The sequence below is a fragment of the Anthonomus grandis genome, chromosome 4, assembly GCF_022605725.1.
Source record: "Anthonomus grandis grandis chromosome 4, icAntGran1.3, whole genome shotgun sequence".
NCBI lineage: Eukaryota > Metazoa > Arthropoda > Insecta > Coleoptera > Curculionidae > Anthonomus > Anthonomus grandis.
In genome coordinates this window covers 15401109-15413610 of record NC_065549.1, presented here as the reverse complement: position 1 = coordinate 15413610, position 12502 = coordinate 15401109, and the positions used below count along the sequence as shown (strand labels likewise).

Genomic DNA, 12502 nt, shown 5'->3' with positions numbered 1-12502 from the left:
TGACGGATCTATGAAAACGTCTTCTGGGCTATCACTCAATGACGTAATGCATAAAGGATATACAGTTCAACCTGAACTGTTTGATATTTTACTTAGGTTTCGAAGTTTTAAATTCGCTCTCACTTCTGATATCGAAAAAATGTATAGACAGGTGCGCGTTAACCCAAATCAAACTTACCTGCAAAATATTTTATGGCGCGACCATCCCTCTCAGCCAATGCAATGCATTGAATTACTCACCGTCACTTATGGCACGAACTGTGCCCCCTATTTGGCTACACGCACCCTGAATGAACTTGCCATTATTCATAAAGACGATTATCCTCTTGCGTCTCAAGCTATTTTATCTCAATGTTACGTGGACGATGTTCTCTGTGGGCAAGATACATATGAAAATTTGGTAGAATTACATAGGCAGCTGTTGGAACTTTGCAAGATTGGAAATTTTCACTTACATAAATGGTGTTCAAATAGCAATTTATTTTTGTCCAAAACTTGTGATAATGGGTCCCAAGAAAGTTTCACCATAGAAACCGAGGGAATTTCAAATAAAGTCCTTGGTGTAGGCTGGAATCCCGACTCAGATGAGTTTTTTATCTCTTTACCTGATACTAGGTCCGAAAGCATAATTACTAAACGTATAGTTTTATCTAAAATTGCGCAAATGTACGACCCCTTAGGATTCATAGCTCCCATTGTTGTAAATGCTAAATTAATTATGCAAAACATTTGGAAAGAAAAAATTAATTGGGATGAACCCCTGAAAGAACCCATTTTAACCCAATGGACCACCTTTATTAAAGAGCTTCCCCAACTAATGTGTTTAAAAATTCCACGTTTTTTCCTAGCTAATAATAATCCCAGTTCACTTCAAATCCATGGATTTTCAGATGCCAGCAGGAAGGCATATGGTGCGTGTGTGTATATAAGAGCCCTTTATCCTAACAAAAATGTCTCTTGTCAACTTATTACTGCCAAAAGTAGAGTAGCCCCGATAAGAGAAATTACAATTCCCCGCATGGAACTCTGTGGAGCACTTTTACTTTCCAATTTAGTCACTCGTGTGTGTTCCATATTAAAAGAAAGATTTTCAGTTGACAACATTAATCTTTGGACTGACTCTGAGATTGTACTTGCTTGGTTAAATGCCCACCCTTCTCGTTTCAATGTGTTTGTAGCAAACCGCATTTCTCAAATTCAGGTTTTATCTCAAGACTGCAAATGGCGTCATATTCCAACTGCGGATAATCCAGCTGATCATCTTTCTCGCGGATTTACCGCAGACCAGATTCTCACCTCTACGCTTTGGTGGAACGGCCCAAAGTTCTTACTGGACCCGAATTTAAATTTAAAAATGTATGAAAAGGGACCTTGCTCCACTGAAGAAGAAGCAAGAAAAGCAAAAACGGTCTTGCTTGTTAACTCCGAAGATTTCTGGATAACACTTTTTAATCGGTTTTCTAACTTCTCGCGATTGCAACGAACTATTGCATTTATACATAGATTTGTAAATAATTGTAAAGGTAATGGTAAAAAATTTTATGGTGCTTTAGCTGTAACTGAATTAAAGGCTGCAGAAATTTTTATAGTAAAGCAAGTTCAACACCAAACGTTTTCAAAGGAAATCAGTGAACTAAAGTCAGAAGAAAGAAAAATTTCAAACAAGCAAGTCCTTAGGTTAAACCCCTTTATCGATACCTCCAATCTCATAAGGGTTGGAGGCAGATTATCCCAAGCACCCATATCATTTGATCAAAAATTTCCAATTTTATTGCCCTCAAAAAACCATGTTGTTGGACTCTTGCTGAAAAAAGAACACATTAGGTTAGGACATGCTGGTCCTCAAACGATATTGTCAAATATTCGTCTTAAATACTGGCCGCTAAATGGATTAAGAGAAATAAAAAAGATCTCTATAAACTGTTTACAATGCTATAAATTTAAGCTTAAAACAGGAGAACAAATTATGGCAGATCTCCCTAAATCCAGAGTTGTCCCTTCTAGACCGTTTTTAACAACAGGTGTCGATTTTGGAGGACCATTTATTATTAAATCGTCATCTCTTCGACGCGCCAAAATTGAAAAGGCGTATATCGCTTTATTTGTATGCATGGTCACTAAAGCTGTTCATTTGGAGCTAGTATCAAGTCTCTCTTCACAAGCATTTTTAGCATGCTTTAAACGTTTTATTTCAAGACGTGGATGCCCGGCAACAATTTTTAGTGACAATGGTACAAATTTCTCTGGTGCCAGCAATCAAATTAAAGAAGTTTATGACACGCTTAAGTCACAACAGACACAAGAGCAATTGACTGCATTTTTCTCATGCCATGAAATACAGTGGCAATTTATACCTCCTTTCTCTCCTCACTGGGGTGGTCTTTGGGAGGCAGCTATAAAAAGTACTAAACATCACTTACGAAGATTAATTGGAAACCAGAATTTAACCTTTGAAGATTTTTCCACTATTTTAGCACAAATTGAGGCTATTTTAAACTCCAGGCCACTTCTTCCCCTATCAGCTGATCCACCGGACTTAACTTGTCTTACCCCTGGACATTTTTTAGTTGGAAGTCCTCTCGTTTCGTACCCTGAGCCCAATGTCTCGTCAATTCCTGAAAACCGCTTAGATCGTTGGCAAAGGTTAAGTCAGATTCAACAATTCTTTTGGACTAGATGGACCAAAGAGTATCTCAACAATCTTCAGAATAGGCCTAAATGGATGTCCCCAGTCCCCAATATTGAAACAAATGACCTTGTTCTTCTTAAAGATGAGAACACCAAACCTCTTGATTGGCCGTTGGCCAGAGTAGTAGACACTTTACCTAATAAAGATGGTAAAATACGCTTGGTAAAAATTAGGACTAAAAATGGAATATTTACTAGAAATATAACCAAATTATGCCCGTTGCCCAAATCTGATAGTAACTTAGTTTAACCATAGTATTTCTTGATAAGTTTTGTCTATAAGTTATAATGTATAATGTTTGTTGAAGGCAAAGCCTTCAAAAGGGGGGAGTATGTTAAAAGTTAATTTTAACAATTTATTTTATTTTATGATTTTATGGAATCGAAGTTTATGGTTGTCAAACGAATAATACCTTTTTTCTCAAGTAAATAATTTTTGCCTGAACTTTCTCCCAAATCCCAACATGTGTTTTTACCTACTTTTTAAGAAATGCCTTTGTTACCAGTTTAGCTTAAGTGCACTTAAAAATCCATTTTTCTCCTCAAGTTCACTTAAGTGTTGGCCCCATGACACACGTGCATCCCACATTTTTACCCAACATTTCACCCCGAGTCCCACGAGAAAAAATCAGTATTCACTCCGTCGCCGCAAAAAGAAGTACCTACTCTCGCGCCCCCGAAACACAAGGTTTTCTTTCACCAGTGAAGGAATTCACAAAGCTTAAAGTACCGAGAAAATAAGTTAGTCAAGAGCAAGTTGGCGCAAGCAATTCCTCTCTCTCTCACTCTCTTCCGTTTAAGTATTTGTCTAAAGTTCATATATGTATACCTAATTGTTACGATAAAGTAGTTTAAGTTATGTAAAAAGGTCTATAGTGAATAAGTGTGCGTAAAGGTGGAAAATTGAACTGAAAGTGAGTGCAACGTTGTGAGTGCAACAGTGGTTGTCAATAGCTGCACAAACCAAGGTGACGTTAGTGCTAATGCCGTTCCTGGTTCCTGCTAAGTTCCTGCTATTGGTCTTGTGATTCTGGAAGGCTGGTAACGTCAACTAATATTGTAAACCCTGTTAAATAACTAACTTCAACATTGTAAATCGTTCATTAGTCTATACCTGTAAATTATTACTAACCAAAAGGTACAATAAACCCTTATGTAATCGTAAATCACAACTGTGTAATTTATTGAACTGGACCTATGTCATCGAAGGGCTCGTCAATGCAGTAGCCGTTGCTCGAGCAGGTATAGGTAGGTTTTTAAGAAACCCTAATCTATATTCAATAATATTATCCAATAGTCCCTAATTATTTTATTATTCATGGGTCGCTGGTTTAAAATCAGTTGTGGCCACTATCACTTTAATTTTTTTATACATCCTTTGTCCAAAAAATGATATATTAAACACATAATAACAAAAATTAAATTAAAAAAAATACCGGTGGCGGAAAAGATCGAACCTTAAACCTCAGGGATCATAGTCCATAGCCTTACGATCAGTATTATGATACCATTTCATTACGATATATATTAAACTCAATAAAACCAACAGTGGCGATTAAAAGTAGTGACACATTTTATAAATCTTTAATATCATATATACCATTACGATTTTTTTAAATTAAATTAAATTTTTATATTCAGCGTAAAAATATTCAAAAAAATTCGAACAAAAGTATAGAAACCTTTTAAAAGTATAAACAAAAAAACTACAATTCATTCAATAATTCTTTTTGGAAATAATTTGATTGCTTGGCATCGCCTCCCCATTGAGTCTATTAGCTTCTTGCAATAATCGACTGAAATTTTACATACTCCATTTTTCTCGCAAAACCAACAATAGATCTTTTGGGTTTTTGATGTTTCTTTTTCTAATTTTATTTTTCAAGTGCCGCCAATATTCTTTATAGGGACTAAATCGGGTGACTGCGAAGGCCAATCCAATACTCGATTTTTTTCAGTTCTTAACTAGCCGCGGGAGTTGTGTTTAGGATCATTATCCTATTAACCAATCTATGACAATGAGATCCTCAGATCCTCTTCAAATGGCAACAAGTTAACCTTCGATACGTTAACAAACTTTTGAGCAACCATACACCCATCAATTCTAGTGGACCAGTCCCAGATCGCCTAAAACACCCCCACATCATCAGATTTCCTTCACAATGTTTGACATTTGGAATCAAATGCTTTGGGTCGATTCTTTGACCAAAAGGCCTTCTTAGATATCCTGTAGAATCTATATATTGTACAAATAAATAGAACTTGCTTTCATCGCTGAAAAGTACATAATTTTCTGTCCCGTCTTTGTAATCCAGCAAACTTTAATCTGGTCACTCTATACCATTTTGTCAACAAAGGTTTTTTTATGTTTGGCGCAATAATTAAAATGAATTTTATAGAAGAATATGTAAAATGTTTCAATACCTTTGTTAGCCACTTTTTATGTATATACATTATATGTCATAAATTTAAAATTACATTGATATAAGTAGTCATGGTTAAAGCATTCTCAAATACGCTTGTTAAATAGTAAATCTACCATCATTCATAAAGATATCATTATAAAATTAGATCAAAAACGCAATGGGTTCCTTAAAATTTTTTTACATCGTTTTTAGCACTTAATGAGTGACCTAGAAAAACGCGAAATTCAATTTAACTCAATCCTCGAGCGAGGCGAAGCTTTGGTACTCCAAAACCATCCCGCAACCAAAGCTATTGAAGCCCATTTGGCTGCGATGAACGCACAATGGGCATGGTTGCTTCAACTCACCCATTGCTTAGAGACCCACCTACAAAACACGAGGATCTATCAGCAATTTTTCAAGGACGTACATGAAGCCGAGGAATGGATAAGAGAGTATGTTATAAATTTTTCCCATCCTTATATGGTTTTACCTCTTTTTTTTTTCTTAACAGGAAAGATGAAATAATGAACACGGAGTTTAGTCAGGGTGAGTTTAGTTTAGATGTTGGCGAGAGGCTTTTGCAAGGTATGCAAGCCTTACGGGACGAACTAAATACTTTCGGAGACCAAGTTCAGACGTTGGTGCAGAGGGCGCAAACTGTTGTACCTTTGAAACAGAGGAGGCAGCCTATTACCAGACCTATGAGCGTCACTGCCATTTGTAACTATAAGAAAAATGACGTAAGTGACACTAGTTTAACTAATTGTAATGTAAATAAGAAATTTCTATATTAGTTTTTAATTTACAACTCAAAAGAAGTATGGTTGCCTTCAACAAAAATCTATTTTATTTGATCTTAGCGGAATAGAGTTTTAACAACAATTTTGCACGAGTTTCCTGCATTTTCTACTTTATTTGCTTCTTCAATAATTATCTTTGATTATCGTTGATGGCAACTATAGTTATCTAGTTTTCTAATTTTTCAGTTTGCAATCGAACGCAACAAAGAATGCACCCTAACAGACAACTCCGGAAGAACAAAATGGAGAGTTCACAACTCCAAGGGAATCGAATGCCAGGTGCCTGGAGTATGTTTTGTACTCCCACCTCCTGACAAAGATGCTCTGGATGCAGTAGATCGTCTACAGCGCCAATATGACCGCTCAATCGCCTTATGGCAGAAGAAACAACTAAGAATGAGACAAAATATGATTTTTGCCACCATAAAAGTGGTTAAAGGTTGGGACCTACCTCAGTTTATTGCCATCGGGGCTGAACAAAGAAACGCCATAAGAAAAGCTTTGAACGAAGACGCTGATAAGTTAATTGCTGAAGGAGATCCGTCTGATCCGCAGCTGAGAAGGCTCAGAAGGGAAATGGACGAAGTAAATCGCCTATTTGACGAATTCGAGAAAAGAGCTCGCGCGGAAGAAGAGAGCAAAAACCAATCCAAAGTGTTCAACAATCAAATCTACAATTTACAACGTGCCTTAGATGAAGCGGAAAGAATAATCAACCAACGTGTCTTATCAGGTTTACCGCGCGACGTGGACACCCTACAACATCTAGTCTTGGAGCATAAAGAATTCGAATCTAGACTTCAAAACCTTGAACCGGAAGTGGAACAGGTCAAGGATACTTTCCGGTCCATCACACTAAAAACGCCACAACATAAAAAAGACTTGGAAAAGGTGTTGGACAAGTGGAACTACATCTGGAACACTTCCAACCTGTACATCGAGCGTCTTAAGTGCATGGAAATTGTCCTCAATGGCATGGAAGATGCTCAGCAAGTTATCTCGGAGTTTGAAAGTAAACTTGCCAGCCTCAAGGAGCTTCCCAACACTGAAAAGGGATTGAAAGCTGTGCACGATGATCTTTTGAAGCTGGAGAGCGCAGTGGGTCAGCAACAGATCGCCATGGATCAGCTGAATGATGATTTCGATAATGCCAGGAGGTTGACTGAGAAGTCCCGCCCGAACCAACGAGGTCCACATTCAGACGTGGAAAGGCTGGATAAGGATGTGCAAAGATTAAACAGCAGATGGGCAAGCGTATGTCAGCAACTAGCCGACCGCTTAAGAGGATGTCAGCAGGCGTACGATTTGTTGCAAAAGTACGGGGAAGCTAAACAAGTGGAAGACAAATGGTTGGATGAGCAATATGGTAAATTGGAAGCTTTGCAGCCGATTAAGGATAGGGCCAAGGAGCATTTGGATGCCACCCGGGTAAGTTGGATGAGGGTTAAGTGATATTGGAGCACAGTAGTCTTAATTTAGTTTTTATAACAAAATTGTAATAGTGGTTGTATCAGGTCACACGCACCAGATCATTGTTTTTTTTTTGGGGGTTTGGATCGTACTGTTTCGAGGACAGAAAACATTTTGTTTAGTTTTAATTATTAGGACAAAACATTTTGTCCCAATAATAAACCTTTTGTACCCATAGGTTTATTATTGGGTACAAAAAATGCTTATAAGAATGTTTTTGTTATAAAAACTTGTTCTTCTCTAATAAATAATATACTTTTCTGTATATTTTCTACGAAGGCAATGGCTCAAAAGATTAAAAGAAAAATAATAAAATATAGAGTTGATGTAGCAAAAATCTGTATATTTTATTTTAATTTCTTTTTTGTTTTTAGGGCATTATTTCAAATAGTAGTGTCGAGTATTTTCAAAAAAAAAATATGAAAGTAAAATGAAAATTCTTGAGTTTGTTATTTTGCCACAAGAGGGTATATAGTCATTTTTAAAAACACATTTTTGTGTTTGTTTAATTACTGCTCAGTGGCTGCTCGTGGGTCAATCTTCAGGGGGGTCATTTTGGTTTGAAAACTTATAGTTTACTCTAATAAAAAAAAACAAATCAAACTATTGATTTTTTAAAGTATTTGAAAGATCTTTTAGCATTTATATTTTAGATAAAAAATACAGACTTAGATAAAACTGAATAATATTTACCGAGATATTTACCCTATTAAGCGGGTAAAAATAACTTTAAATGCATAAATCGTTTTCCGAAAATTAACTTTGCCTTTTTATTAGAGTAAATATTTTAAATAAAAATATAGGAATTAGTTCTGCAAAATAGTCTATGACCTTCTCGTTGAAATTTGGAATGCTTTTGACAAGCGTTTTCTCGATGCTTAACCTAGACAAGGCACTAAGTCTAGATTGTCCCATCGTATTACGCAGGAATGTTTTTACTCTTTTTAAAGTAGAAAAACATATCTCACTTTCCACATGCTTCAAATTTCTCTGTGTAGAATAACTGTGAAATCATGAGATGATCATTGAAACCAAACCTGTGATTTATTTCAGATATAATATCACAAATTTCCAGTGCAGTTCGTCGCTTTGGATCCTCTGTAGCTGTAGTAGTTTTTCTTTTTTTTGCTGTTGGTGTGCTTGGTTCTTCTGATTCCAATATAGTATTTCTAATTATTTGGATACTGTTGTTAAAAGACAGTATATAATTTTTGACAGATATGACATTAATATCTCGCATTTGCAATTATTTAAACAATATATCAACATGGGGCATTATTTTAAGGAAAAAATTTAACCAAAATAAAAAAAGCTCATCTTCCAAATGTCTTTTTAAAACAGTTGCTTTAAAGATTTTAAATCATCTTTATAAGTGTATACAATTTCAACACATTTTGTATTGAAAGCCCATCGAGTGGGTGCAGCTTTAGGTAGCCTTACTTTAACCACTCTATCCAGAACCATCGTACGTTTTGGAGATCGGCCGAAAAAGGACGAAAATGCGTGTAAATTTGCAAAAAATATTTTTATCGGTTTATGTTGACTCGCCGCTTTGTGCAGGATAAAATTAAGTTGATGGGCATACCAGTGAATAAAGTGTGCGTTTGGGTATATTTCTTTCATTTTTGTTTGTGCTCCTCCCAGTTTACCGCTTATGACTGATGCACCATCGTAACTTTGGGCAATCAATTTTTCAGGTGCTTCATTAATTTTTAATAATTGAAGTTCTTCCAATATTACATTAGTTAAATGTTGTGCTGTGGTACCTGGAGGGTTAACAAATTTCAAAAATCTTTCTTGTACAATACTAGTTAATACATATCGCAATGTGACAATCATCTGCGTTTTATTGGAGCTATCTGTGGTCTCATCTACTTGAATTGCCACAAAATTTGTCTGGCCAATCTCCTTAATTATATGAGTATGTACAATGGCTAACATTGATTCTAAAATATCGTTCTGAATTGTTTTTGATGTTCCTTTAAATACTGTACTTTTTTCCATATGTTCTTTAAAAATTAAATCCAGTTCAGAAACAAAATCGATAAGGTCCAGAAAAATTCCAGGATTATTGGAGCTATTACTTTCGTCATGACCGCGCAATGCAATTTCGAAAAGTGATATATATATAAAATATGGTTTTATAAAAAAAATAACTTAACATACAGATCCGAAATTTAATAATCTGGCTAACATTTTGCGCGTATGTATAGCGTTTACACCCCCTAGCGGCAAATGTACAAACTCAAACCTTATTTGATTTTATAATTGTATTAAAAAATATATTTCATATCTATATCGCGTACATATTTGTATTTATATTTATATTTATTTTTCACTATTTTCCTTCTTATATTTTTTTAACTAATCGATGCATTTCCTGGAGAGCCGCCCTGCAATTATTTTCCAAATTTTTCTAAAATACCAAAATATAATATACTTTTCTTAATATTTTACCTCAAGCAGTACTGTCCACCCCATAGTAGTGTTACACTTATTAGTTATAATTTAACCCCCTAACACCTAACCTAAGGGAAATTTGCACTTGCCTTTCAGAACTTGTTGAACAGCGTTGTGGAACGCACCCCCAAGATAGAACAGGTCAATTTGAACGGTGGTAGATTCATCAGGGAAGGAAAGGTAACCCGAGCACCGATATTAATGTTCTACTGTAGCTTTTGGGTCTTTTTTTCTGGTAAAATTTTGTGCCATTTTATGAATGATTTTTGGAGAATAATAAGATTGGGTTGATTTTTCAAAATGTCATTTATAAAAGGAAGGTTTACCAGATCAAAGACGTCTTACTTATACTTTTCATTCCTCACTCTTCACACTTACATTTCGAAACTTTCCTAACACTATTTTTATGTATTTGTTGCTCCTTTTCGTCGTTACTATTTAAGTTATATTTTATGTGTGTGTGAGAGACTGTGTGACTGATTTAAGTGCCTGAATTTACGTTATTGTTAATTTTTTTTGTTTATTTGATAATTCCTTCTTGGTGTATAGTACCTTTGTTTCCGCTTTTTTTTTAGTTTAACTTTTAGCTGCTTTTTCTCTAAAACTTTCATTTCATCGAGTACATAGATTCATGCATTTCATGCATAAAATTATTTTCTTTTAAGAAGTAATCGGAGGAAAGCATGTATTTGTAATTAAAAAAAGTTCTTTTTTATATTCTTTTTAAAACCTTTAACAGAAATAACATTCACTTTTGATGCACTAGACAATCTAAAACACCCTTTGAGGCAATATAATCCGATTACTTTTATATGTTTCATATCACGATTTTTAGTCGATAATGAGGTGGAGTCCTTTAGTTGGAATTAAGTGATTAAATTGGCATTCCTATCAGAGTTTGTTAAATTTTACAATTCGTTAGATTTCTCAAGATCAGGTTTTCACTCTAGAAAATACTAAAAAATTAATTGATAACAGAGGAACTTCAGAAACGGCTAGAAAAACAAAGAAATATGCACAAAAAGTAGGAAAAACATAAACATTTTAGATAAAAAAACAATAGTTAAAATAAAATAAATTTGAAAGAAACTGTAGAAATCTAAAGAAATAAGGATAAACTATAAGTTATATAATCCTAAATATACGAAGAAGAAACCCTTAGACTGAAGAAGATGAAGAATAATTTAAATTAAAATACCATATAAAAAAATAGTACTGTAACTAACACAAGTTAATGTTACTAGTTATAGCAGATTTTTTTTTCTATAATTTTGAATTTAGACTCTCATTATTCCAATCTCCATAATTAAAAGAATACGAAATTTCATTAATTTCCAAAAAAAAAACGAAATTTGCACGAAAAGTGGCACATATTCGAAAATGTTTTAAAATAGAGAAAATCTAATAGTTCGTCAAGGTAAATCCAAAATCCAATGATCCCATAAGATAAAGTGGTAGCTAAAAGACGAAACGTCAGAAAACCATTATAAATAAGGGCATCAGGTAACTGAGATGCAAATACGCAATTTACCTAAAGAATAAAGACTAAGATTAATTGATTATTATATATGATTTTTTAACGCCTAAAACAATTGTCTTATGGTTTTTTTTAAATTAATTTCAAAAAAAGAGTAGTATGGTGACAGTAGTTTTTAAATACTCTTATAGTACCGAAAAAGGTCTTTAATTTTATTATAACTGCCATTCTCCACTTTCTAATTTTTAAAAATCTCTAAATTTCATTTGAAAATTAATTTTAAGAGTACCATATTTTTAAGTTTGTAAAGATTATACCTCAACCGCATTATCGACTATATTGTAGTTTTGGAATTCAATTTTAATAATAGGCTTAAAAATAATAAGAAAAAATATATATAGAAGCATTAAATGGGCCTTAATACTTATTTGCAATTGCTTATTTTAAAAACTAATTGAATGATTAATTTTACTGACTTCCAAGATTATTGGAGCTAAAAATATTGCTGACTTTAAATATAATTTATGTACAGTATGAACAAGTTTTTCGCATATTGTTTGTTAAGGTGTAGCGCGAAAACCAATTAATTTAAACAAACACTAGAAAGGAAAATCTATTTGTAGAATATTTAGTATTTCACACTCATAAACTAGAAATTGTTGTGTTGAGTGTTATGAGTTGTTATTACTTTTGATCTTAATTTATTAATTAAAACAAAGCATTTTTAATACATTTTGTATATAGGATGTTTTGCTGCATTTGTCCAGTGAAATTTAAAAAAAACACTCTTTAGAAATTTTTTTTATAAAGGCTTAATATCTTCTCCACAAATAACAAACCCAGATGCGAAGGTTCGATAGTAAGGCGAAAGTGGTTTCAGATAAACTACATGCATAACGAATATTCTGGCCTAGGAAAAATGGCTGCAGGTAAATCGTATTGATGTTGAGTATCGTTTTTATTTAAATTAAATAAACATAACCTACTTTAATGTAATTCGTATGATGGTACGAATTATAAGCGCAAAACGCAGTCATTCTAAACTATCTTATAAACAAAATAGAATTTTTTACACGAATAAATCGTATTTTGAGCTGACGGTTTATGCAAACATAGAGAAAATATGTATAGAGCGTTCGTGTCTGGGTTAAAGGAATTTGTGTCTTTCTCGCTACAGCTTGAAGTATCCCATAGAAACG

The 12502-nt window shown here is 34.0% G+C and overlaps 1 protein-coding gene across 36 annotated transcripts in view; it reads left to right on the top strand.

Moving 5' to 3' along the window:
* LOC126734862 (dystonin) overlaps positions 1–12502 on the top strand; it is a 426801-nt gene that overhangs the window by 291572 nt on the left and 122727 nt on the right. For 35 of the 36 annotated variants that reach the window (XR_007660193.1, XM_050438655.1, XM_050438650.1 and 32 more), the window contains 4 exons: positions 5307–5548; positions 5608–5836; positions 6083–7324; positions 9923–10006. Coding sequence is in view for 35 of the 36 variants with exons in the window: in XM_050438655.1 (XP_050294612.1) it covers positions 5307–5548; positions 5608–5836; positions 6083–7324; positions 9923–10006 (1797 nt within the window). In the remaining variant the exon portion in view is untranslated. The remainder of the gene's footprint in view (positions 1–5306; positions 5549–5607; positions 5837–6082; positions 7325–9922; positions 10007–12502) is intronic. The other variant, XM_050438668.1, reaches the window with a different exon arrangement.